This window comes from Talpa occidentalis, unplaced genomic scaffold, assembly GCF_014898055.3.
Source record: "Talpa occidentalis isolate TD23 unplaced genomic scaffold, MPIMG_talOcc4v2.1 talOcc4.12, whole genome shotgun sequence".
NCBI classification, from domain to species: domain Eukaryota; kingdom Metazoa; phylum Chordata; class Mammalia; order Eulipotyphla; family Talpidae; genus Talpa; species Talpa occidentalis.
Genome location: NW_023601212.1, coordinates 83,185,388 through 83,212,073, shown reverse-complemented (window position 1 = coordinate 83,212,073; position 26,686 = coordinate 83,185,388). Strand labels below are relative to the sequence as shown.

Here is a 26,686-nt window from a genome sequence, read left to right as displayed (position 1 = left end):
GCTGCTGCTTCCTCTGAGCTCAACAGATTTTTTTTTTTTTTTTCCTGGTCTCGCCCTCCCTGGAGGGGGCGCGGCGGATGGAAGGCGAGAGCGGCCCCCAGCCAAGAGGTTTTTAATATTACACTTTAATAGGTTTCAGAAGGCCCCGTGGAGAAATGCTAATAGGCTGAAATGTCAGAATCGAGAGGGAGTCAGTTCGCGCTCAGCCGATCTAATCCTTTTTTCTGCTCTGATTTTTTTTTTGCGGGGGGAGAAAAGGGGGGTGGGGAGCGCCCACGCAAAGCTTAGCACTGGGGAGGGGCGCGCGGAGCAAGGCTCCACAGCCCCGGGGCCGAGCGGGGGGCGCGCTCCGGTCCGCGTTTCTATAGGAACCCCTTTTAGAAGATTAGAGACTCACCCGCTGCCCGCCGCTGCGGTCTCTCCAAAATATTAATCAGTAACCATCTGACACCGCGTTTCAGGGAGGGACGCGCAGGCCGGGGCTAGGAAAGCGGTCCTCGCGCCTGCCCATCCCACCCGACCGCGCGGCTGGGGGAGAGTGAATGAATCGCTGCTTTGTTTTAAAGAGGGTTGGGGGGGGGAGGGAAAAAGCAGCCCTTGTCTGTTCTAGCGTCTCCACCGCGCGTTCTCCAAGGCGCGCCCCAGGGGAGGTGGGGGGGTCCGGGCGCGGGGCGCAGCTCGCCGGGCCTCAGGCCCTTCCAGACTCGCTCGGCTTGTCACCTCCTCCTGCGAGCAGGAAGCTGACAGGCGGCCCATTAAACCGCGCCTTGCAAAGCCCTGGATTGCGGCGACAACCATCTTCCTCTATTTTGATCACTCAGCCCAGACGCGGGGGGGGGGGTAGGAAAAGGGAGGGGGAGGAGGAGGGGGGAATCCGAGCCGGTGGAGGGGGAGGGCTGCCTAGAAACGGCCCTGAAAAATTCTCACCACCAGTTTTGATCATTCAGCCCCGCCGAGGGGAGCCTGGAAACTGCCGGAGCCCCTCGGTCAGTAATTGGTTTTATAGGAATGGCGGAGGGCCAAGGTGTTTACATGCGCGTGATTGGCGGCGCGCGCGGCCAATGGGCGGCGGCCGGGGGCCGGCCGCGGGGGAGGCGGGCGCCCGGGAACAATGCGTGTTTCTTCGCTGGCGAGTGCGCCCCTCCCCCCGCCTCCCCCACCCCCCCTCGGCGCATTTTTTTTTTTTTTTTTTTTTTTTTTTTTTTTAGAATCAGCGAGAGGAACTTGAAAGGGGGGTTGTGTAATGTACCTTTTCCAATCCCGGGCTGTATATGGAGATTTGGGATTCTTTAAACCGGCGCTACCTGGATTTTATTAAAAAGCGGGGCGCGCGGCGGGAGGAACGCTGGCTTTTCCGGGGCCGCGGGAGCCCTGCCGCGGGAGGGCGGAGGAGTTGGCGCGCGGCGCGCTCATCCCGGGGAGCGGTTTTCTACCAAAAAAAGGAAAGGCGGGCAAAAAGTGTGAGGCTGCTGGCGACGAGGAGCCGCGGCCGCGGGATGGCGGGCAGCGCGGGCGCGTAGCCGCGCGGGGAGCCGGGGCCGCCGCCCGAGGAGCCGCCGCCGCCCGGAGCCGCCGCGCCAGGTACGCCCCGCGCGCTCGCCGCCCGCCCGCCCGGCCGGGGCGCGGGTCTCAAACTTCTCGCGCCGGCCCTCCGGCCCGCCTCCCCCTTCGGGGTGCGGCGGGGGACCCCCGCCGCTCCCCGGCCCCCGAGACGCCGTCCCCGGCCGGGGCCAGCGAGGTGGGGGGCGCCTGGGGAGGGGCGGGGGCGGGTCGCGGAGCCCGGGGCGCTCACCTGAACCCCCAGCCCGGCGGCCCCCCGCCGGCTCGGCCGAGGGGCGTCGGTTCCCAGCTCGGGGCTCGGGAGGCGGCGGGGGAGCCGGGGACGCCGAGACGTTTTCGATTATAGGCTGTTTTTAATTAAAAGCCGGAATTCAGCCATTTTAACTGCATTTAAGAAGGGGAGAAAGTCGGGATCGCGCGGCGGAGCCCGCGGGCGGCCGCGCCAGCTTTTCCCCCGGAGTGGGGGTACCCCGGGGTCGGGGCGGGGGGGCTGCAGCCTGACTTCCCCAGCCCGGGGCGCCGGGGCCGGCCCCGAAGCGCCCATCTGGATGAAGAATCTATACAAAGGACATTTTAAAGAAAAAAAAAATCACGGAAAGCTCCTCAGACACGTATCCTCGGATGCGATCTTAGATTTTTCCAAAGTGAACGCGGAGCTGGTAACCAGAGCCCGGGGGGAGCGCGCGAGGGCGGGCGGGAGGGGTGTTTGTAACCAAAACCCGCTTAAAATAAGCACCCTCGGCAAAGTTGGGGAGGGAGCCGGGGAGGCGGGGGACGGGGCGGCTCGGGGGGTCCGCGGCGCGCGGGGCCGGGCGCGGATCGCCGCGTGCAGGGCGGGCGCCCGGGCGCTGCCGGCTCCGGGTTGCTCGGCGGCTCCGGGCGCGCCGGGGCCTCCCCGAACGAGGAATCCGCGCTGCCGCGGGCAGACGGGCAGCGAGGGGAAGGGCTGGCTCCGAGAGCCTCTCCGCCCCCCCGGGAATCGGTAAACGACACCTCTTTAAAACAAACAGCTCTAAACTGGAACTGCGGGGGGATTTGCCCAGCGTTGGGGGACGCGCCCCGCGGTCGGTCCGCGCTGTGAAGATTTTCTTTGTAGGTTATTTTTGGGTGTTTTTTTTTGGGGGGGGGAGTTAGGGAAGGACCGAGCCCCTCGAGCCCTTTGCTTTTCCTCTTACGTCCCCCAAATTGTCCGCGCCAGACCGCGTCCTCCGTCCGCAGGATTCCCAGGCCACGGCGCTGGAAAATGAAACCAAAGCTTGTTTCGCAGCGTCTCCCCGGCCCCGGCTGGAAGTGCCACGTCTGTGGTCCCCGCGCTCGGCTCCGCCGCGCGCCTCGCGCAGGGCCGGGGCAGGGGGCGGCGACTCCTTAAAAATAATACACCCGCTTGGCGTCCTTGCTCCCCGAACCCCGCCATTCGGCGTCTCGGGGCGAGTTCAGGGAAATCAAATTCGGACAAGGGAGGCGAGGACCCCAAAAGGTTAAATATTAAACTTTCCGGATCAGATAGTGACAGTGTTTAGGGAGACATTGCGAGCCGCTCGTGGACGGGCTTCGCCCTGGCGCATGTGACGCCCGGGGGTAAAACACGCCGGGGAGGTCTGTCCTGACGGGGAGGTCTGTCCCGACGCCGTCCGGGCGCTGCCGAGGGGCCGCCCCGCTGTGGGAAGGACCCGGGGCCGCCGAGGCCGGGCGCGCGGAGGCGCAGCGCGTCCCCGGCCGCCTCGCCGGTCCCGGCCCCCGGGCGCCCGGGGCCGCCGGAGGAAGGAGCGCGGATTTTTTCCTTTTTATGGAAGAGCGGCTACTCCCCGTTTCCCTCTGGCTGCCGGGTCGGGCGCGCCCCACCCCGAGCGGGAGACAACTTTCTGAAACTTCTTTTTTTCCTCCCCCTTCCCCCTCTCCCCCTCTCTGCTGCCTCCGCGCCCGTCTCTCCTCCCCGCCAAGACGCCGAGCGCGCCGCCGCCCGCAGCTCCGCCCGGCCGCCCGGAGGGGCCCGACCGCCGTCCGCCCGTGTGGCCCGGGCCGCGGGCCCGCCGCGGAGCGCAAGCCCGGCCGGCCGCCGCCATGCACGCGTCGGAGCCCCCGCCGCCGGAGGACTCCGGGACGACGCCGAGGCCGAACTTTTAGGTCCCGCTGAGCGAGGCCCGCGGGCCGCGAGGGGGGCTGGCCGCGGCGCTCCCGCGGAGGATGGATGGCCGAGACTTCGGGCCCCCGCGGTCCGTGCACGGCCCCCCCGCCGCTGCTGTCCGGCCTGGCCATGGACAGCCACCGCGTGGGCGCGGCCACAGCCGGACGCTTGCCCGCCTCGGGCTTGCCGGGCCCGCTGCCGCCCGGGAAGTACATGGCCGGCCTCAACCTGCACCCGCACCCGGGTAAGTGCCGCGCGCCGCGCCCGCCCCATCGGGTCCCCCCGGGATCCTGGGGAGGGAGGCCGGGAATCGGCCTGTTCCCGGGTCTGTGAAGGAGGCGCGGCGGCGCTTTCTCCCGGGGGGTCCGCTAGGATGCGGGCGAGCTCAGAAACTGCCGGCGCCAGGCGGAGGCCAGCCCGCTTCTCCAGGCCTGTGCGTCTGCAGAAAGCCGAGCCTCCAGGGGCGAGTCCTCCACCCGGCCTTGGGCGGCTCGCGCCTGGGCTGCAGTTGTCAAAATCTGGGCGAGAAAAGAACGCATCGGCCCCCTTTGAAACATCGAGCTTTTTGAGCTCGAGCTCTTTTCTTGGCAAGCACCCTTGCAGGCGCCCCCGCGCCCCTGGTTGCGGTCCGAGCTGCTCCTCTCGCGTCCTTCAGGGTCTCAGGCCGTCCCCGAGAACCTGGGGTGCAGGGGAGGGAGACCCCAGCCCTGAGACCACGGCCGTGGGTGGGTCGGTGGTGGCCTCCGGGAGGCCGGTCTTCCCCGGGAGAGAACGGTGGTCCCGGGACGCACATGCCGGGAGGGCGGTGACCCCTGCTTGGCCCCTGGTTTTCGGGCGGGAAGGCGGGTGCGGCGCAGCGGCCGCGCAGAAACTGGGCTGCCGCGGTCCTGAAGCTGGAGCGGGACGCGGCGCGGCGCGGATCGCGCCCGGCACCGACGGCGCAGGGAAAACCCTGGGTCTGACGTCCAGCCGCGCGGGAGGACAGGCCCGAGAGGGCCCCGCGGCCTCCGCCGTTTGTCCGGCGGGGCTCCCCAGGCTCTGCGGGACGGCGCCCCGGAGGGAGAAGCTCTCCCCGGCCGGCCGCCTCCGGCAGGGGTGGGAAGACAGACGCGGGACCGCGGACCTGCCGCCGGCCGCCGAAGGAGACCCAGTCCCTCCTCCCCCGGCTGCCCTCAGCGGTGCCTGGCACCCCACACTGACTTGCAGAATTCGCCTCTCCCACTCCTTAGTGTAGTTTAGGACTCTGGTGACTGTCTGGCATCCCCTGCCGCGCCCCTTGTCCTGGGGGGTGTTGAGCGGGACTTCTCCGACTGCGACCACCGCCTTTGCCCTGCCCCGCCGGCCCTGCCAGCTCCACCGCGCCCGCTGTTTTTGCCTCTCAGATTTTTCTCCTGGAACTTTTCAGGAACCGGAGTCCCGGCGGCTCCGCGGGACAAAGGGCCTTTGTGAGGCACCGGGCGGGGGAGGGGCACTCGCGGGGGCCCGGGGCGCGGAGAGGACCTAGTGGTGTCCCCAGGCGTGCGCTTGTTTCCGGGGAGCTGGGGGTGGCATTCAGCCCAGGGGACCGCGCTGGGGGCCAGGGTTTTCTCCAGCGGTGGGCTGCGGGTGTGGAGATACTGTGGAGGAAGGGTTGGGGTGGCCCTGGGGTGCAAAGACCGCTTATGCTGTCCCCTTTTTCTTGCCCCCCGAGAGGGAGGTGATTTTTGTGTGTCTGAGTGTCTTTTGAACTCATCAGGTCGCTCTGTCTGGACCGCGGTGGTGCCAGAGGACCGCGGATTCAGACTGCAGGTCTTCTGCTGGAAGTGGAATCCCCGCTTGCCCGGGCAGAGTGAGGGGAGGTCACAGTGAGCGCCTGGCCCAGGGTCTGACACCCGCCTGGCAGGAGCCAGGTGTCTGGGTCAGAGCAGTGAATGTAGTTGCCGCTCCGGGCCCACTGCACATGGTGCCAGGGCCGTGCCTAATCTCACTGCAGCCGCCAGATCACCTAATGCCACTAGGTAGATGGGGAGGCTGAGGCGGAGAGGTGAAGGGACTTGAACGGAGGGGGGCAGGACAAGGAAGTCCAGCGGGAGGTGGCTGCATAGGCCTGTCTGGGCACCTCCTGCATGCTTGCAGGCTGAGGTCATGGAGGAAATAGCAGCAGCGGGAAGGGCTGCCGTGGAAGGCCGCCTGGGAAGGGTGCCTTCGCTGCCCTTGGTAGGCTGAGCTCACCCCAGGGAAAGGTAGGGGGCCGGCACTGCCCAAATCTTGAGTGGCCACTTGGAGACCTCAGGCCCTAGCCTGTCGCCCAGAGTGCCGGGTGGTAATCCCATTAGCCAGGAGGTGGGGAACTGCTCCCCTTTAACAGCTTGGGGCAGTTGGATTACAAATTCCTCAACCCAGCATCCCTCCTTCTTTATTTGCGGGGTGCAGGTGCTACATTTTCTCTTCCCATGCGCCTCCCCTTCTTGGCTGTCAGTTCCTTAGGTCTGGCCAGCATTATCAGCCTCATCTTTATTTGTTTATTTTTGTACTGGGAAGCCAGGAGAGGCTGAGCTATTTGCCTGGGGTCACAAGCGGGGGAGGGGAGTGTGTTACCTCTGGACTCCAACCCACTCTGGACTCCAGCCTGGGGCGTGGGGGCGGGGAAGCCCTTGGAGAGCCACCCCTCCAGAGGTAGAGGGAGCTGCCCTGGGAGAGCTCTAGGCTGGAGGTGAAGGGGCCTGGGCTGGACCCTATCCTGCAGTTCTGGACTAGGGCCTGGGGGTGGTTATCTAGAGGTGATGCCGTCTGTGGAGGTGCGGATGGAGGTGTTTCTGCAGAAGAAGAGATGAAGTCAAGAATAAAGTGGGTTTAGGATAGGGCGGCTCTTACCTTTCCCATAACCTTGAGGTTGGTGTAGCTGGGGCCTTAAATGTTCGCAGCAGTCAGTGAAATGACTGACTCTGCTCTGGGCTCGGTAGTCCTTGTCCTCACTTTGCAATTAAAGAACTATTAGCTGCCCACTCCCTGGGCTGACCCCAGGAGGATATGTGAATGGGTGGGGGGGGGGTGGGACCCAAGGATCAGGATGGGAAGGCCCTGCCCTTTGGACAGGCCAGTGGACAATAGGGGGCCGCTGGCCTCCTTCAGGGTCGATCAGCTCTATCTCTGGAATCCAGCCCGTCAGCCTGGTGGGATTGATTTAAAAAGATTAATCAGCGGCATGGGTTGGTGCAGTGTCGCAGGCCCAAAGATAAGGAAGATTGGCTAGGTGCTCCCTCCTCTGCTCAGAGGCACCGGGAGGCCTGAGGGACGTTCTGGGACCCAGACCAGCACTGGACCCCTTGGTTCTTGGAGCCTCTTGGTTCTTTAGTGCTCAGCCCAGCGCTGGCTTCTCTCCTTCCTTGTCATTTTCCCAGCAAATGATTCCCAAGTACCTCCTTGCACTGCTCTGGCCTTGGGAATCCAGCAGTGACCAAACAGAAATCTTTGCCCCCGTTGGAGAGCGCCCATCCTAGTGTGGGGTCAGGCGGCAAATGCACAGGTCAGAAAAGAAATCGTTTTAAATGGAGACACAGGCAGTGAAGGAAAGAAAACGCCGAGGGTCTGCTTTGGCCCCTGTGAGGGGCTGTGAGCCTGGAGAGTGGGGGGTGAGGAGGGTGGGCCTTGTAGGTCCCCGAAGGCCAGTAATGAGGTCTTGGAATTCAAACTGAGGAATGAGAGGATGTTGGGGGGGGGGGCGCTTTAAACCGAGGGAGTGACTCACATCAAGGGACATTTTGCAGAACTGTTCTGGACTCTTCAAAAATGTCATTGGCATGTAGGACAAAGGAAGACCAAAGACTGTTTCTGATTAAAAGAGACTAAGAAAATGTGACAGCGAAAGGCAACATATGGCCTGCGATTGGATCTCGGATCAGGGAAGAAATTGCCCTAAAGGACATCATCGAGGCAATTGATGAAATTGGAATATGGACTGTAGATTAGCTGATAGTGTCAAATCAATGTTATGTTTCACGGAGTTGATAACTGGACTGTGGTTATGTAAGAATGTCCTTGTGTTAAGACATGGAACTCTGAAATGTTTAGGGGAAAGGAATGTGATGTCTACCATCCTCAGGAATGGCTCGGGAGGAGAAACGTCGTATCTGTAGTTTTTATGTGTATGTGGGAGAGGAAGATGAAATCAGTCGACATGGAAATAGCAAAGGGGTTGGGGATGCAGTTTGCAGTTGCTGGATCCGGTGAAGGTCACATGGCAATCAGTTACACTATTGTAAACTTTTCTCTGACTTTGAAATTATTTCAAAATAAGCATTTAAAACAATTAGTTTGGGTTGCCTGCTGGATCGTGGTAGAAGGAGAGCCAAGTAGGTGACTACTCCGTGGCTGGAGGCTGTTAGGGAGGTGATAGTGACCAGGGAGGGGCCTGGAGGTGACAGGTGTAGGCTGTTGAGGTTGGGGGGTGGGGCAGAGGAGGAGGACAGCTGGATTTTTGGTCAGTGCTCCTTGCAGAGGAACGGTTTTGGGGAAAGGGCAGAGATGGGGCATTCTTAATTTGGATGTGGCCAGTTTCATTCTGTGGTCGGATCTGATTTAGCTCCCACTGGGTCACATGCAGACTCCAGCTCCATTGCTGTGACCAGCCTGGCCCTCATTTCCAGCCCGGCTTTTGAAGGGACTGGTGAGAACTGCTGTTAGAACAGGTTCTTGGGCCTCCCCATAGGCTGCTGGGAGTTCTGGTCCACAGTCAGTAATAGCCCCAGGGCCAGGGTCCTTACCTTACCAGCTGCTCAGGGAGCCTGGCCGTCTGACCTTGGGGGAAGTCACAGCCGTTAGGTGGGAACTACCAAAGCTCGGCATCACCTTTGCAGGCCATGAATGCACCCCAACACTTACATGTGAGCTTCTGTCATGAGTTAATGGAAGCAGTGAAACAAAAAACCCGCTTCACACACTCTCACCAATAGTTTTACACATTCCTGAGCCTTCACAAACCAGTGGTGGCTCCTACCCTGCTTCTCCAGATTAAGAACTCTGCTTTTCACCTAGAGGCAGGATGGTGCAGGGGCCACTTACTGGGTGTGTGATGACTCTCTCTCTAAGTCTTAATTTTCTCATCTGTAAAGTCGGTCCTTTAGCACCACTGAATTCATTCAGTTCTTGTGAAGTTTGAGTAAGTGCAACAAACTGAGTCCCTAGCACAGCCTTTGAAAAAGCTACAGTAAAAGTGATGGTGTAATTACAACCATCATTAACTGATGACTCATGAGTCCCTTGCTCTAGCCCAGACCTCTCTCAGGACCTCTGGACTCATGCCGTAAGCCTCTCTACATGGTCCCCAAGCTCCGTAGATTTCAGGGTCCCAGCCCTGACCCATCATTTAAATTGATTTTTTTTTTTCCTTTTTCATATAACAGACTGAAAAATCTTCAAATTTGAGTGTTTGGTTCATTGGATTTTTATAAAATGAACACACCACTGTTACCACCAGGCATCTCAAGAATTTCCAGCACCCCAGAGGGCTCCTGCATGGTCTCCCAGTTGCTACCCTCCACCCCAAGATTGTTCTTATTTCTGTTACCTTAGTTTTGCCTGTTTTGAACTTTATAGAAATGGAATCATGCAATATGCTCTCTTTTATTTCTGGCTGCTTCCTCTACTCCATGTTACATTTGAGAGGTTCATCCACACAGTGCTATGTAGCAGTAATTTGTTATTTTTGGTGCTGTATAGTATTCCATTAGGTGAATATAGCAGTTTTTTCACTGAACACCAATATTTGCTATCTATAGTGCTGCTGTCAGCATGGTCTTAAATGTACAAATTAGATGTCCATTGCACTTATATGTACAAATTTTTGTGGAGAGATACACACATATATACATATCTATCTATATGTATGTATATATAACATCTAGTGGTGAAATTATTTGATCACAAGTTGTATGTGGGTTTAGCTTTAGTGGCTGCAGAGTTTTCCAGTGGTTACATGGTCATACATTCTCGGCAGCAGAATTCCTGATAGTCCAGGTCTTCACAAACACTTGATATCATCAGTTTCTTTGAATTCTATTCACTCTGTTGAGTATGTAGTGTCTAATTGTGTGTGCGCTTAAAAACTTTTTCCCTGATTTTTAAGGCTTTATTGAGGAATATTTTCCATATTGTAATATTTACTCACTGCATACTCAATAGAAAATATGCAGTTCTATTTTGTGCCTAATCTACATTTTTGAGTAAAAGTTACATACAGAGGCCTCCCTGGTGGCACAAGGGGTTAAGTCTCTGCTATCGGCAGCCACTGCAGCACAAGTTTGATTGCAGCATGAGTTTGATTTCCTGGTGGGCCAGGGAGCTACCCACATGGCACAGCAGACCTCTCCTGTCACGTCTGCTGCTCCCCTCAGCAGTGTATTTCAGCAGATCTGCCTGTTCTGTTTCCCACTTTGTCTCTAGTGAATCCTCTCATCTCCCTCCACCCCGCTGCCTCTGGCCTATACCCCAGTTCTTGTTTGCATAAATAAATAATTTTTTTTTAAAAAAAGTTTATGCTGTGCCTCCCTGGTGGCACAGTGGTTGAGTGCTGGGTTGTGAAGCTGCCCATAGCCTCTGCAGTGCCCGTTCGATCGCCGGCCACGGGTGAGGGTCCCATATGGTGGGCAGAACTCTCCTGCTGCCCGCCGCTCCCCTCAGCAGTGTGTTTCGTCGGTCTGCCTGTTCTGCTCCCTGCTCTGGTGAATTCTCTCACCCTCCCATGCTTCTGACTGTACCCCAGTGCTTGTATAAATAAATAAATAAATCTTTAAAAAAAAAGTTGATGCTAAGAGTCAGTAGTGTTAACAAAATTATAAATAAGTAATCCCTTCCTTGTGTCTCTCCAATTCCCAATTGCCATTTTTAATTCTTTTGGCTATTTCCTTAGGCCCTTTCATGCTTATTTATATGTAATAATTTGCTTCTACAGCTATTTTTTAATTTTTGAGATCATTGAATTTTATGGACGATGAGGATTTTGCATAGACTGCCCAAGTAATTTCTGACTTTCCTATTTACTAGTGTGGACCATGGAAACATTTCTTTACCTCTCGTGCTTTTCTTAAACTTAAAATGGATAATAATATTTACTTCATGAGAATGTTGTGAGGGTTAAATAGTTGATGCAGGTAAAGTGTTTAGAACAGTATTTTAAATATAATAAGCACTTATAAATGTTTATTGTTGTCATCACCCAACCTCCATTTTTTACTTCCCCTCTCTTGATATATGTGAAATACAGTTTTGTTTAAATTGGTTTTACTATTGTGGCTTTGTAAATATTTATATTTGAACCAAGTGGTATAATAAAATTCATTTCTTTATTTCCTGGAGTTATTAATTGCCCCCTCCCCCTTTTTTTGGCTGGCATTTCTTGGACTGCCAATCTCTGGGGTATATTTTTCATTTCATCAACTCTATTAGGTGAGCAACTGCTTTCTTTTTTTTGAAGATTTCATTTCTGTATTTTTTTATTTTTCTGCTCTAGTCTGGTTTACCTGGTGCCTGGGACTATTGTAGGGCCATCATCCTTCAAATTACCTTTGCTTCTCTGCTGCATTAGATCTCCTGTTTCTTGATGCCCATGATTTTTTCCTGCTTTACTTTTTTGCCAGAGCACATCCTGCAGTAATTTTCTGTGAAGCATATATATATATATATATATATATATATATATATATGGAAGACTTTTTTTTTTTTTAGGTCTAGAATGCCTGGAAATACCTTTATCTTCTCTTCAACTGGAGTTACATTTTGAAAATAATTCCTCCCTTATGTTTTGAAGGAATTGCAACATTACCTAAGTTTTGAAGAGCGTAAACACCCCCTACCCTTTTGCAGAAGTTTAAAATCATTTAGAACCACATAGTAGTTAAGAGCATGTGCTCAGTCTCCTGCCTGCCAGTGACTATGCAGGCATTTCTTTTCATAAACCTTTTCCCTTTGCAAAGTAGCAGCAGCACACCTGTGTCTATGCAGGTGTCTTTTTTTCCCTTCTCTCCTTCCTAATAAACCTGTCCTTTTAAAATGTTAAAAAAAAATAGAGCATGTGCTCTAAATTCATAGGAATTATCTACCATTTATTAGGTATGTGGGCTTATACATGTTACCTAACCCTCTGTTTTTCAGAGCCGAAGGCAGGATTTGTTGGTCAACTGAGGAAACCATTTCCTTGAATGTGTCAGTAGGTCTTTTCTCTGATGTTTTCAGTCTCCCACGCTAGAGCCCCAGTACCTACCTGCAGGGTGTTGCAACACAACTGTTCCTCTCCCAAGAGCTGAATATACCTGGATAAAAATTTGGTTCTTACCTTAGTCCTGAGACTCCAACACAACCCTTAAAGGCGCCATCATTCCTAACCAGAGGGCTCGTGGAGGTTAGGGGAACTCTTGGTTCTGCCTCTGCTCTCTCTGCACCCCAGCCTTTAGAGGGGCAGGGTCAGGCTTCCACACTGCTCAGGAATGACTTCATGGTTCCCTTTTCCAAGCTAGCTTTCAGTTTTCTCCAAATCACACACCTCTTGTCCATCTGCTTGCCTGTTTCCAAATGTTGTGAAGGTTGTCTCCTTTCCATCCCTCTGTTATTTTGTTTTCCCTCCTCCTTAAACCTCATTACTATCTTTCTTGTGAGACTCTGACATTTGGGAAAGGATTTGTCACCATAGAACCCTGTACCACCTCTTCTGGGCTCCGACTGGGCCTGGTTCCTGGCTTTCTCTACCTTCCCTCTCTGAAGCCTAGCCACGCCCCCTCCATTCTCGAACCCTTCCCCCCTTATTCCCCATCCCTCCAGCCCCCCAGTTCCTGGAAAGGTCCTCTGGCCTTACCTCTGCTTCCTCTAGGCCCTGACCTCTGTTAGGGAAAAGGAAAACCTGTGGGAAATCCTCTGTAATTGCTTTAGAATTGTGGACGTCTGGAGGCCTGGGGCCAGGCTGGGGTGGATTCATTTGCATGTCATTGGCAAGGCTGAGGCCTTGACCTCTTCAACTGCCTATTGGGATTTGAGCACCTATTTTGTGGGCTGGACTTGGAGTTGGGGCCAGGCAAAGTCCCAAGCCTGCAGGAGGCCACTGCTCAAGAATGGGGGAGGGACAGGTGTTAAATCCAGATTACCCTTTAGGAGAGCCTTGACCCCTGCTGAGGAGGAGCGGGAGACTCTGGGATGCTAAAAGATGTTGGTTGAGATCTAATCCCCTGGGGGGAGGCCTCAGGGCTGACTTGTAGCAGGAGGTGAGGGAGGCTGGAGGTTGCTTTGGTTGCTTTTAGGCGAGATAACGCTGGAGCTGGTGGAACAAAGCTTTGTGCAGAGGGGGCAGGATGGGGTGTTGTGGCTGGGCCTGGCCTGAGGGAGGCCAGCCCCCTGGCCTGCTGGACCCCTCCCCTCCTGATGGGGTGGGGTAAAGCCTGGTGGTTCTAGCTTGGTGGCTCCTGTAGATCCTGAGCTCTTGACTTTGGGGAGCTTCTTCTACCCAAGACATTCAACTGCCTCTTTGGCACACCCATGGGAGCTCCAAGAAGGTGGCAGCAGCCACAGGTCCTTGGGCCCAGCCCCAGCCCCAGCCAGCCCCAGGAACGTGCAGGGTAAGCCCCCTGCTTACCACCCCATTCTTCTGTCTGTCTCTCAGCTTTGCTTGTCTGTCTTGGGGCATCTTCCTCCCTGAGAACAGAGTGCCTGGAAGCAGAAGGTACAGACCAGTTCACACTGAAAACTTTTTTTCCTTTTTGTTGCCTTCGTTTACTTTAGGCACAGAGAGGTTGGGTTACATCCCCAAGGCCACACAGCCGGGAAGTGAGAGATCTAGGAACAAGACTTGAGCTAATTACAAGAAAACCAGGGTTTGGGGAAAGGTGAGGTGTTGGCGGGAATTTTCCTTTCCCTTGCTGTTTCCTTTCTTGGTTTGTTTTTATTTATCTGTTTGTGTTTGTTTGCAAATTTTGTCAATGAGAGAGATCTATGAAAATGACTCAGAATGTAATATGTGCTGGCGTTCGGATTGGCCCCCTCCCAGCCCCACTGACCTTTTTAAAAGATTTATTTTTACTTATGAATAGACGAACTGGGGTGCAGGCCAGCGGTGCAGGAGGTGAGAGGATTCACCAGAGACAGAGTGGGAAACAGAAAAGGCAGAGCTACTGAAACACACTGCTGAGGGGAGCAGCAGGTGAGACAGGAGAGGTCTGTTGTGCCAGACCTGGCCAGCAGCTCCCTGGCGGGCCAGGGATCGAACTCATGCTGCAGTGGCTGCCGATAGCCTCATTGTGCTGAGACTTAACCCCTTGCGCCACCAGGGAGGTCCCCACTGACCTCTTATAAAGGATATTTTTTATTGTGGTTTAAGAGCCCCACAGACATGAGCTGAGATCATGCATACACAGTTCAATTGAATTTGCCAGTGTGACCATCAAAGCTGCTCAACAAAGAAGCCCAGAGATCTCCTTCCCTTCCTGTCCCCAGTCACCCCTGTCTTGACTTAGAAACCAGCAAGATTCCATATACACGGCATGAAGCCATGTGCTCCTGTGTGTGAGGGCTGAGGTCTTCTCCTGGCATTGCTGTGGCTGTAGTTCTTGCGGAAGGGAATGGTGTTGGTGTGATAACATCAGTTTCTCTCTTCAGCTGTGGATGGACATTTGGTTGTTTTCCATCTTGGACTCTTACTAGCGGTAGGATTTTCATTTTTTTTAAAGATTTATACAAGCACTGGGTACAGTCAGAAGCGCGGGAGGGTGAGAGAATTCACCAAAGCCAGAGCGGGGAGCAGAACAGGCAGACTGACGAAATACACTGCTGAGGGGAGCAGTGGGCGTGGCAGGAGAGGTCTGTTGTGCCATGTGGGCCCCTTGCTGGCGGCCTGGGATCGAACTGGCGCTGCAGAGGCTGCGGGCAGCTTTGCAGCCCAGCACTCAACTGCTGTGCCACCAGGGGAGGCCCAGCGGTAGGATTTTGAACACCATCTTGTGATTTGCTTTTCTGGGCCTGCCCTTGGATGGAGACACCTGCCTCTGGGGGCACCTTGGAGGGCACCTCTGGGTCAGAGAGGTTGGTAGAGTCTGCCAAGTACTGATTTACTCTCCTCCAGTTGTGTATTAATAATGTCCAGCTTTCTTTTGGATGTTTTATCCATACTGATGAGTTGGAGCAGTTTTAATTCCAATTGCCTTGCCCCTGTGGTGGCAGAGGCTGAGTTCCCTGTCACTTGGACATCCTTATTTGCTACCCTCCTGCCAATTCTCTTGCCCCCTTCAACACTGAGTTGCCTTTTCCTTCCTGGTTTGGAGGTGCTCTTTATATATTCTGGATAGAAGCCCTTCCCTGGTGACACACTGCACAGACCATTTTCTATGCAGTGGCTGGCTTGCCTTTTCTTTCTCCTTTCGGTGTTGTTGGAGTCATAGAAATTCCTTGTTTTAATGTAACTAAGTAGATGTCTTATCTTTATAGTTAGGGTTTTTTACATGGCCTGTAAGAAACCTTTGCTTGCTCTCAGCTCACTTTTTTCTTTTTTAAAGATTTATTTATTTATGCATACAAGAGCTGGGGTACAGGCCAGAGATGTGTGTATATGTGTGTGTGTGTGTGTGTGTGTGTGAGAGAGAGAGAGAGAGAGAGAGAGAGAGGATTCACCAGAGACAGAGTGGGGAACAGAACAGGCAGACTGACCGAAGGACACTGCTGAGGGGAGCAGCAGGTGAGACAGGAGGGGTCTGCTGCACCATGTGGGTTGTTCCCTGGCTGAATGGGGATCAAACTCGTGCTGCAGCTTCATAGGTTGCATCTTAACCCCTTGGGCCACCAGGGAGGCCCCATGAAGGTATTTTTCACTGTCTTCTAGAATCTTTCTTGTTTTGCCTTTCCTGGGTATATCCACAGTGGTATATCCACTGCAGGGTATATCTACCTGCAACTGACCTATGTATGGTATGGAGCTGGGTGGGGCTCGCGTCCTGCCTCCCCCATGGCCGCTTACGGCAGCATTTGCAGCCGGTTGTCCTTTTGCACCCTGCGTGCTTGTGGCCCCCGTTTCTGGGCCATCCTGACCCGTAGGGCACCTTCCTGGTGCTCCAGTGTGTGCCTTTTGGTATTTGGTGGCATAAGTCCTCCTCTTTCCCCCGCCCCCTCTTCATCTTCAAGGTTGCTGTGGCTGTGCTTAACCCTTTGTGTTTCTCTGCAACTTAAAAAAAAGCCGTGGCAAAGCCACATCACATCAAATTCACCATCTTAACTGTTTCACCATCCAGTTCAGTGGCATTAAGTCCATTTGCGTTGTGTGACCGTGCAGGATATATTCATCTTTCCAAACTGAAACTCTGTCCCTGAGAAATACTAACTCCCCATTGTGCCTCCCCCAGCCCCTGGCACCCACCATTCTGCCTGTGAATTGACTGCTTTGGTGGCTTCTTCTAAGTGGGGGTCTATTTCATTCAGATTAATGCCCTCAGGGTTCATCCGCTGGGAGCTCGGGCCAGAATTTCCTTCCCATGGAAGCTGAGTAAATTCCATTGTATGCACAGAGACTGCATCTTGTTTTTCCATTCATCTGATGATGGACATTTGGGCTGTTTCTACCTTTCAGCCATTGTGAATAACACGGCTGTGAACATGGGCGTGCAGATATCTCTTTGAGAGTCTGCTTTCAATTTCTGTGGAACTCCTGGGCAGCCCTTGGTGCACACACGTTGCTGGGGTTTTTGGGGGATCGCAGTGGATCTATAGATCAGATTTGACTGCAGCGAGCTCCCTTTTGGGTTCCTGATAAGCCTGGGGTGAATTGTCTCTGTGGACATCCCCCTCCGCTGTGCTTCCTCCCCTCCCCGAACCAAGCCCAAAATTTGCTGATTGAAGAGAAGAAAATGACGTCATCCGGTTTTAATACTTCTTTGTAATACTAAGGACATTGAACTTTTTACTGAATTTGGCCATTTACAGTTGTTTGTGAATTATTTTACTGAATGATAAGGCTCTTTATCCAGCAAGGGCTTTGTTAACCCATTCACAGGCTTAGAGGTTATAGAAATCTCAGCATCTGTGGGAGAATGAAGGTCAGTCTATCCTGAGGGTCCTTGCACTATTTTCAGCTGCTGTCATAGAAACGCCCAAGTCACATGTTGGTGCTCTGGGCTGGACTGACTCTTTTCTGGGTGATAACCCTGATTTGATCATGTTGAGGCGATGCTCTGATAGTCTTTGGGGTGCAGTACTTTTGTGAGGCCAGGACTTTCTGAAATAGAAAGGGAAATATATTTGTTCTCTTAGGGATTAGGACTCAGGAGGCATCTTTGGGAGTGGAAATACCAGCGGAGGAGGCTCTAGTGTCTAGCCAGGGGCGGTGTGGCTGAGTGACTTTGGAGCCAGTGTCTCAGTTTCCTCATTTTTATTTATTTATTTTTAAAGATTTATTTATTTATGTGTACAAGAACTGGGGTACAGGCCAGAGATGTGGGGGTGGTGAGAGGATTCACCAGAGACAGAGTGGGGAACAGAACAGGCAGATTGACTGAAATACACTGCTGAGGGGAGCAGCGGGCGAGACAGGAGAGGTCTGCTGCGCCATGTGGGTTGCTCCCTGCCCGGGGATCGAACTGGTGCTGCAGTGGCTGTGGATAGCTTCCTAGGTTGTGTCTTAACCCCTTGTGCCACCAGAGAGGCCATCCTCATTTTTAAAAAGGACAAGGCTCTCCCCTCCCTGGGTTGAGAGGGGTTGGGGAGACGGTGGTTGGAAACTGGGGCCCCCGCAAAAGTCCCTGTCCTCTTTCCCTTAGCCCTTGGCTCATCCCGAGCTTGCCCAACTCCCTACCATAAATATCAGCACTTACTAGGTGCCGCTTGAGGGGCATTGGATCTGCAAACGGTGGCCAAACCTGGCCCACCTTTTGTAAATAAAGTCTTACTGGAACCAAACCCTGTGGTTGTTTGTGTCTGTGGCAGGGGCAATAGGCCTGCCATGCCTAAAGTATTTATCATCTTGCCCTTTCAAGAAAAAGGTTGCCGACTCCTGTTCTGCTGGGTGGAGAGGGACATTAAAGGAGGAACTGCAATAAAGAAGGAACTAATATGTATAGAGTATGATAAACGGTGATAAGTACTTTGGAGAAAAATAATTCAGGAAAGGGTGTGTAGGTGGGGTGGTTAGGGACTGTCCAATAAGCTAGTGAGCTGTGTGAATAGGGAGTGACTGAAGAGAGTATACAGATCGTGTGCTATATTAGGAGGAACTGACAGTGCAAAAGCCCTGTGGTGCAGCAGCCTGTTTTTTTATTCCAGTTGCTGATTTCAGCCCCGCTCTTTCGCAGTGATAAAGTCCTCTAAGTCCTTTATTATTTACCAAACCTTTGTACCCACCTGGATCTCATTAAATTCCCTCTCTGCTCCCACCACAGAGAACTTTAGGGGCTCATCCTTTAGCTAGGGGAGATTCCACTGCTGCACCTCTCAGCCTGGGTTGGGCTCTGTGCTTGGGGCTAAGAGTTGTGAAAGGGGCCCTAGGCAGAACCTATCCTGGAGGGGCTCCTCTGTTTTAGGATTTGCTCGACTCCCACCCAAAAAAGAACCAAAAACCCCCTTTCTGAATGCTGACTGAGAAGTGGGCGGTGGCCCCAGCAGGTATGGATTAGACTCCAGACCCTTTGTGCGTACCCTCATGGATGGGTGCCACCTTCTTTTCTGGGGTCATGGTTGAAGGCCTGGGGATGGAGAAGGCAAAGGCAGAACCCATTGCCGCTTGATGGCCCGCCTCTAGCATCTTTACCACCTCTGATGGGCAGCAAATTTGGGTGAGCATTGTGTGTGGGGACACACAGATCTGCTGGACCAGGGGCAGCCATAAGGAGAGATCTCAGAGGCAGGCGAGCGAGGGGTTCGGCCCAGCCAAGCCAGGGAACATCAATGTGGGGCTGGGATGTGTGGCTTGGTAAGGGGGGTATCTTGGGGTCTCTGCATCTGCTGGATGTGAACGCCAGCACTGCCCCTTCCTGCCTTTATGTATCCATTTAGGATGTAGGGTGGGTTGCTGGGAGCCATGATGGACTCTGGAGCAGGAGTGCAGTCTGGTGGCAGTAAGATTAACTCAGACCAGGGTTTTCTAGGTTTGGGTGGAAAAGGGACCCTTGGACCCAGTAGCAGGCAGGCACCCAGGAGGAACCCAGCCAATATTTTGAGCTCACTGAGGCCAAACTCAAGCTTAAGTGTGGGTGACAATGGCTGAGAACAGGCTGGCCTGCATCCCTAACTCACGTCTCTGCTGTGTCTGTGCCTGGCATGTCCATGGCGTATGTGGGTTGGAGGAACTGGCATGTCCATGGCGTATGTGAGATGTTGGTGGGTCCCAGCTAGGGGAGGGGCTGGCCTGGTAGCTCAGTGCAGGAGGGCACAGATGGCCGCCTACGGTTCGGGGGTGGGATGTTCATGTCTATTCCCTGTTGCTTATATACCCTTCCCCCATGCAGTGGCGGGGGCACACTGCCCCATAGTTTGGCCTCCATGCCTCCTGGGTGTCCTTCCTTCTCATCAGGCACTGGCACCAGAGAAAGGGAAACCATTTTCCCAGCACCTCTGCGTGTCAGGCCCTGAATGAGAGCCTCCCTCCGTAGGGGTTGAGAGAGGTGGGCCGGACTGGAGTGAAGGGCCCACACGGTGGGGTTCCTGAGCCCAGGGCTTGGTGTGGATGTGCTGGTGGGGCCAGTAACCCGGGCAATCTCTGAACCTCAAATTTTAAATCTATAAGGTGGGGGTAATAAGCCTGGCTGCCAGGGCTGGGGTGGGGGATGAGCCAGGATGGGAAGGTGCCAGCCCAGAAAACTGAATGGGGGACCTGGTAGCAGAACTTCCTGGTGTTTTTTCAAAAATTGGTGAAATTCACGTTGCATGCGATTAAGCATTTGTAAATATACCATCCGGTAGTACTTGGTGCATTCATAGTGGTCAAACAACTAGCTTTCTAGTTTCAAGATTAAATTTTTATTTTAAGGAAAGACAAATGGAACTCGGGCAGTTGCTCAGCTTTTCTGACCCCAGGTTTTGTGACTATAAATAACAAGAATAACAATAATAGCTGACACGGCGTGGCACTTTGCGAAAGCATTTTACAAATGTGAACTCGATCTGCGCGCAAGCCGGAGGAGTGGCTGTTACTATATTGTCTGGCTCGCGCGGCCTGGGGAAACGAAGACTGCCCGAAGCCAGGAGCCGGTGGGCGCCGGAGCCCGGGCGTGCGTGGCCTCCCGGGGACCTCTGTCCCTGCCTCTGCTCCATTTTATCACCAGGACGATCCTTCAGCCCAGGCTGTAGCTAAATTAAATTTAAATTAATTAAAATTTAATAAAAGATGTGGGTCCTCAGTCACACCGGCCACATTTCAAGGGCTCAGTAGCTTCAGGTGGCGGGGGGCACGGCCGGCCCACCGTGTTGGGCCCGGGGCAGGCGGCGGGCGAGGCCCGTCTTCTCGGCCCTCGTGTCGGCTGGCAGGGCAACGGGACGCTCCTGCATGTGTCCTGCTGCCCTCCCGGGACTGTCCCCGTAGTGGGGTGTGGGGCCGATTGCTGGGTTGTGGGGCGCCCCCTGCCCCTTGCCCAGTGCTGTGACCTGGCCCTGACGGTTGTCTTCTCTGTGTCACGCGAAAGGCTGGTGAGAAGATCCCAGGAAGTACCAAGCTCAGGGCAAGGCCGTTAAGCACCCACAACACCCGGGGTGCCCTGTGCCCAGATGGTGAGCGTCTGCTGTGACTGTGACTAGTGTGAGTGATAGTGTCTGATTTTGGTTCACACCTGTTTTTTAGGTTTCAGTGTGCATTGGTTTTAGCATACTTACATGGGTGAGCAGGTGGCGTGAGGTCTCTGCTCACCGGGGAGGGAACTGGGATCAGGGTTGGGGGGCTACCCCTATTCTGGGCTGGGAAGGCGGGACACCCCCTTGGTGGAGGATTTCCATCAGCGTCTGGAGAAACCAGTGGGCTCTGGCCTTGACTGTCATTGCTCCCCTGAGCCCTAAGGGCCTGTTTCCTTCTTGATGTGGCCACCCAGGGGTCTCCAGGGCTGGGTGTGAGGAACAGGAGTGGGGTGTTTACCTAGATACTAAGAAAAGCACCAGGTACACTGATGGGTTCAGAGGGCAGTGTGGAGACTTGGGGTTGGGGCCAGCTGCGTGTCCTCACTCCACCAGCCAGGACAGCTTGGGGTGGCAAGTGGCTTCCTCTGGGGCTGTGCTTACCTTCTCTCCTGATGCTGATGACTCTGCTTCCTCCGTGAGGGTTAGGAGTCATGCTTGGTAGCCAGTCAGCCCAACGTTGACGCGCATCCTAGGTGCTGGGGTCCCCATCTCCAGGGGGGGAAGGCTGATGGTGGGGCAGACTGTCACAGGCTGAGATAGTGGCTGGGCTGCTTAGGCCTGGAGGGTACCTGCCCCTAGGTGGGAGTGAGCCAGGAGGACTCCAGAAGGTTAGGGGCTGGTTTTGGGGGCCAGGTGGGAGGGGAGGTAGGCGTCGGGGGGCCAGCGATGGCCAGTGATTGGAAGTTTATTGAATTTGTATCTGAGCTCTGTTGCTTGACTGCTTCAGGGGGTATAATTTGTGAGGGGTGGGGGGCAGTGAATATTTGTGCAGGTCGATGGGATGGTGTGTCCATTTTACAAGCTTGGGTCTTACAGGGGGCCAGGCCCCTCCAGCAAGGTGGGGGGAGGGAGTCTGGGTACCGTTGAGCCCCGGTGGTGGGTGGGGTGGCGGGTGGGGTGGGAGCCGTTGGTGGCATCCGGGCCCCAACGCCCGCCAGGCCGGGGTATGGCTGGGCGGGTTTCACAAGCCCGGGCAGGGGCAGGCCTGGGCCGCTGGGCTTCCGCGCGGCCCGAGGCAGGAAGAGCTGGTGGCTGATGTAAGCCCTTGCGCAAATCTCTGGCTGCCGGCTTCCGGAGCCTTCCACCCGCCCGCCAAGGAGGAAGCCAAGGGCCTGGCGGGGCCCAGAGGCCCTGCTGCCCCGGCCGGGGCCACATGGGTGGACTGGATGACCACCATGGCCCTGGGTCCCCAGGGCTTGGCACTGGAGTCCGGTGAGGCGGCTGGGGGGGCTGGAGTGTGGGGAGCTGGATACAGAATGGTTGTGATGGCGCATGTGGCTAGGAGGTGGCCTCTCATCGTTCTGCCTTCTGCTGACTCCACTCTGGGGACCAAGGTGGAGGCCCTGCCCCTCCTGGCCTCAGTTTACCGGAGCATATCCCAGAGTGCGCTGGGTAGATGTGTTGGGATCCTGTGGCCCTGGGAGGTGGTGAGTGAGCACCTGTGATATGTGGCCCTACATGCTGGGCTGATGGGGGCCCGGGGGTTGGGTTGGAGGGGTCTGAGCCCGCTGTGGACTGGACCAGGTCATGGGGTGCCTGCGCGGCCCACACCACCTGTGCGCCCTGCAGTCATTTAACTCCTGTGGGCTGTTGTAAACAGTGCCTCTCACAGGGACTTGGAGACGGTTACCTGGGGCCCTTAGCTCGGGCTGGCCAAGCTGCTCCTCGGGGTGCTTGGTGACCTGTGCTCAGTTCTGTCTGTCGGCCTCTGTCTGCTCCTAGGGGCGTTGTGGGATGATTGGAAATCACATGCAGACAGCTTGGTGCTTGGAAGGCTTTGATGAACCAGTGCTGCTGCTATTTGTTACTAACCTTACTGTTAAACAAGCATGTTTCGCTTCCCTGCAGTTCTCAAGGGAGGCACTGTCATTCCCATTTCGCTGATGAGCAAACTGAGGCCAAATAAGGGAATCTTGCCCAGGATTGGCACCCTCTTTCCCAGGAGGGTGGGAGTGTATGGATCTTGAGGGCAGTGCCCCTGGCTGGTGGAAGTGACGTCCTGGCCAAATGAGGCATGGCAGGGTTGGTGAGGTTTCCGCCTGGGCCCCACTCCATTGTGCCACCACCACACCCCCCTCTGAGAACCCTGGATGGGAGTTCTGCTCTCTGGAGGGATGACCCCCCGCTTCTCCGCCTAGGTAGGGGTTCCTTGAACCCTGTCGGCGTCCATGCTTTCTGTTCTTGTTCATGCACCAATCACTTGCTAATTCATTGCGGGTCCGGGAGAGGCTGCTGGCTGTGCATTCTGAGTTGCTGTTCCCTGGCTGTGGGCTCAGCCCCGTGTCAGCCTCAGTTTCCTTGTGTGTTACATGGGACAAGGCTGGGCCTGTCCAGGGCTGCTCAGGGAGGTCCTCAGGGAGGCCGTTTTCCGGCTCATGGGTGCCCTCCCTGGTTTGAGAGCTGGGTTTCAGCTCGTGATCCTCACTCTGTGCCTCCCCCCGCCTGAGCTCCCATCTGCAGGTGGGGTTGGCCGAGCAGTGGGGCTGGTGTACCAGATGTCAGGGAGTGAGGGTCTGCTGTGGTGGGCTCCCTGTGGCCGTTCCCCTGGGGTTTTGCAGCTGTCTTAAGCCCTGGGAGTGGTTGAGTGGATCCAGGCCGGGGCTGAGGCCACTCGGAGGTCTTGGGATGGTGCGCTGGGCAGCGGTGGCCTGGTGGCTGCCTGACAGCCCCCCCTTCTCTCTGCAGGCGAGGCCTTCTTGGGCAGCTTTGTGGCCAGCGGGATGGCTCCCTCAGCGTCGTCCCATGGGAGCCCGGTGCCCCTGCCCTCTGACCTCTCCTTCCGCTCCCCCACCCCCAGCAACCTGCCCATGGTGCAGCTATGGGCCGCCCATGCCCATGAAGGTAAGGAGCGTGCCAGGTGGGTGGGGCCAAGGGCGCTCTCCCCAGCATTTCTCAAGTCTGCCCCTTCCCCCTCACGTCCTTGGTCGCTCCTCCTTGACATGGCCCTGAGGCCTGACCCTGGTCATCCGACCTCCCTGCCATTCCTCAGCTGCCTTCCTCACATGCCGAGCTTCCTCTTGCCCATGCAGGGCTTTGCACGAGCTGCCCCTCTGCTTAAATCCCCTCACCCCACCCCACCCCACCGGCTGTCTCCTGTTCATCCTTAGGGCCCCACTCAGACACTCCCTCCCCCTGCCCTATTCCGCCTCTGCTTGTGACAATGAGTTTATCTGTGTTTGTTTAAGAAGCATCCTTTCCCCCCAGCGTGAGCTCTGACTGCAGGGCCGGGTTTGTTCTGCTTGATGCCGTCTCCCTGGTGCACAGCCGGCTCCTTACTAATTGTGGGGACATTGGGGCCAGGGGCCCTGGGCCTTGTTGTCATGGTTCTGTAGTGATGCCCATGAATGTAGGGGTCTGGGGTCTGGCCAGCCCTGAGCAAATCCAGGACCTCCCTGGAGCCTCAGTTTTCCCTCTGGAAACTGGAAGGGGTGGGCCTGGGGGACTCTGTGCTTGCCTCCCACCCCTGACTGTGATTTGGAAGCTGGGTGCCGACTCCTTCCTGCTGCTTCCTGGGTGTCCTGAGATGCTCCCGGACTCTGTGAGGTTGGGGTCCTGGGAGCATCACCATAGGCTGAGGGCTGTCCTCAGTCTATTGTCACCCCCTTCCTGTTCCGCCATCATCCCAAATTACGTGTGTCTGCACAGAGCGGGTGGTCTTGCCTCTGTCAGGTGAGGGTCTGGGGTCTTTGCTGACCTGGAGTGGTGGGCAAGCCTGTGCCAGTGGGGTCCTGTCTGAGGCTCCCACTTTAGTCAGCCAGGCAGGACTGAGGCCTGGAAGAGCAGAGGCTGCCCGGGTCAGTGACAGTAGGGATAGTGAGTAGGGGTAGCGATAGCAAACATACAGGTGCTCACTGCGTCAGCAGGCGCTGCGTCCTTGCCTGCTCAGAACAGTGTGGGGCAGGGGCTGTTATGCCCATTTTATAGATGAGAAGTAGAAGGGACCCGACGCCATGCGTTGTTTCAGTGCCTGAGTGGGGCCGTGTGCTGTCACCTGGCCTTTACTGTTTTGTGATTGTTGCTCATCTCATTATCAGGTGGCCCGGTGAGAAAAGGCATGGATCCATGTCGGGGTGACTGGTGGCATGGGGGGGACCGAGTCCCTCAGGGATTGTCAATGGGCCTGAGGTCCTAGAGGACCTGTAGCCCAGGCAGAGTGTCAGGACCCTCCCCTAGTCTCCCAGAGCCTGCCTCGGCCCTGGCGGATGGCTCTTGGGCTTCCGTGCCCCATGTGTCTTTCCAGCTGTCTGGTTTTCTTTATTTTCTGTGCCCCTGCAAGGCCCTGATTCTGGGCATCACTGTGGGGAGGGGGCACTTTTGGGGAGCTGGGAGGGGCTCTCAGGAGAAGGAATTTCATTCTGGCAGCATCCGCCTGGGATACCTGACAGTTGGAAGTGCTGGGTGCATCGAGGTTTGGGGAAGAGGCGAGACCTGCCCGGGGCTTCACAGGCGGGAAGGGACTTCTCGGCTCCTGCCCTGTGCCTAGGAATCCTGGTGAAGAAGCCTGCTCCAGAGGCTTCTCTGTTGTGTCCCTTGAATGGTCCTTTCTGACCTGAGTCTTCTCATCTGTAAAATGGGGATATTTAGAGTATTTCCCCCCTCACAGTTTTTTTTTTTAACCTTAAAATCAGAACAAAGCCAAAGCAGTGGATCGTTCAATGGCCTCATTGTCATGGTCATCATCACCTTCCATTGTGGGTCCATTCTGATCCGTCCTTGCTGTGGGATGTGTGAACCCAAGCCCCTGGTGGCGGCTTAGGACTGGAGGGAGGGAGGCCTGAAGTGCCAGGGTTGGAAGAGGCATGCTCACCCTGGGGGACATGCTTACCTGGTGCGCCCTGGACCAGGTGGCTGATAGCCAAAATTCTTGATTTCCCAGGAAAAGAAATGGTTGGAAGGGAGCTCGTTGTAGGAAGCAGGTGGTCCAGCCTGACTTTTCTTTTTTCTCTTCTAGGCTTTTCCCACCTGCCCAGCGGGTTGTACCCATCCTACCTCCACCTGAACCACCTGGAGTCCCCCAGCAGCGGGAGCCCCCTCCTCAGCCAGCTGGGCCAGCCCAGCATTTTCGATACCCAGAAAGGTCAGGAGAGGGGAGGGGGAGGAGACTGGGGGTGGGGGTACCTCTAGAGGGGCTTCTCTGGCACCCCTAGTACTACCTCAGTATTTCAGGCAGCCCATAGATCTGTTTTTCAAGACCCCTGACTAAGATTCTTTATGTGCCCTTGGCCCCTAAGAACCCCAACAGGCCGACTGGGCCCAAGCATCATCTAGTCTCCTGTTCCTTTTACCCTGCTCTCCTTCATGGTCCTGTTAGGTCCTCTTAAAACAAACTTGGCCTCTTCCCCTCTAACAGATAAGGAAACTGAGGCTTAGAAAGATTAGTAGGTGGTTAACTGAATTTTTTTTAAAAAAATTTATTTTGTTTTTATTTATGCATACAAGAGCTGGGGTGCAGGCCAGAGGTGGGGGGTGAGCGGATTCACCAGAGACAGAGTGGGAAGCAGAACAGGGAGATCCACTAAAACATACTGCTTGAAGGGAGCAGTTGGGGAGACAGGGAGCAGCAGGGGAGACAGTCTGCTGCGCCATGTGGGTCAGCTCCCTGGCGGAGGATCGAACTCCTGCCGCAGTGGCTGGTGATCGCTTGCTAGCCTGAGACTTTAACCCCTGCTCCACTAGGGAGGCCCCCCAAGTGAGTTTCAAATTCAGTTCTATCCAGATCCAGAGCTTGCCTTCCCCAGGGATGCATTGTGCCCCACGGTCCTCACCCTGGGGTTGCAGGTGCACTTTAGGGCTGCCCTCCTGCCCTGGGCCTGGCGCGGTGGCATCGCTCAGCCGCGCGCTTTCTTCTCCACAGACGGCTTCTACCTGCCCGCTCCGGGGGGGCCGGGCGCCCTGCACTCCCACGCGCCCTCCAGGACTCCAGGCGGCCACTCCTCAGGCGCCCCGCCCAAAAGCTCATCGCGGGAAGGCCCAGCCAAGGAGCGAGCAGGCCGCGGCGGGGAGCCGCCCCCCCTGTTCGGCAAGAAGGACCCTCGGGCCCGGGAAGAGGCGGCGGGCCCGCGGGGAGTGGTGGACCTCACGCAGGAGGCCCGCGCGGAGGGCCGCCAGGACCGCGGGCCCCCGCGCCTGGCCGACCGCCTGTCGCCGTTTCTGGCGGACGCGGGGCCCCTGCGGGCCCCGGGC

At 55.7% G+C, this 26,686-nt stretch overlaps 1 protein-coding gene and 1 long non-coding RNA gene across 2 annotated transcripts in view; one reads left to right on the top strand and one right to left on the bottom strand.

Annotated features, from left to right (window-relative positions):
* Window positions 1-1,835: 1,835 nt before the first annotated feature.
* On the bottom strand, window positions 1,836-5,061 carry LOC129145527 (uncharacterized). Its single transcript, XR_008551229.1, has 3 exons — window positions 4,886-5,061; window positions 2,736-2,796; window positions 1,836-1,944 (listed from the first exon to the last, which is right to left on the bottom strand). It is a non-coding gene; the product is annotated as an uncharacterized LOC129145527 (long non-coding RNA).
* Window positions 3,642-26,686, top strand: part of TNRC18 (trinucleotide repeat containing 18) — a 79,742-nt gene continuing 56,697 nt past the window's right edge. Inside the window, 5 exon segments of the mRNA XM_037507074.2 lie at window positions 3,642-3,785; window positions 3,787-3,929; window positions 23,189-23,344; window positions 25,455-25,580; window positions 26,358-26,662. Coding sequence (XP_037362971.1) covers window positions 3,745-3,785; window positions 3,787-3,929; window positions 23,189-23,344; window positions 25,455-25,580; window positions 26,358-26,662 — 771 coding nt within the window. The 5' untranslated portion in view covers window positions 3,642-3,744.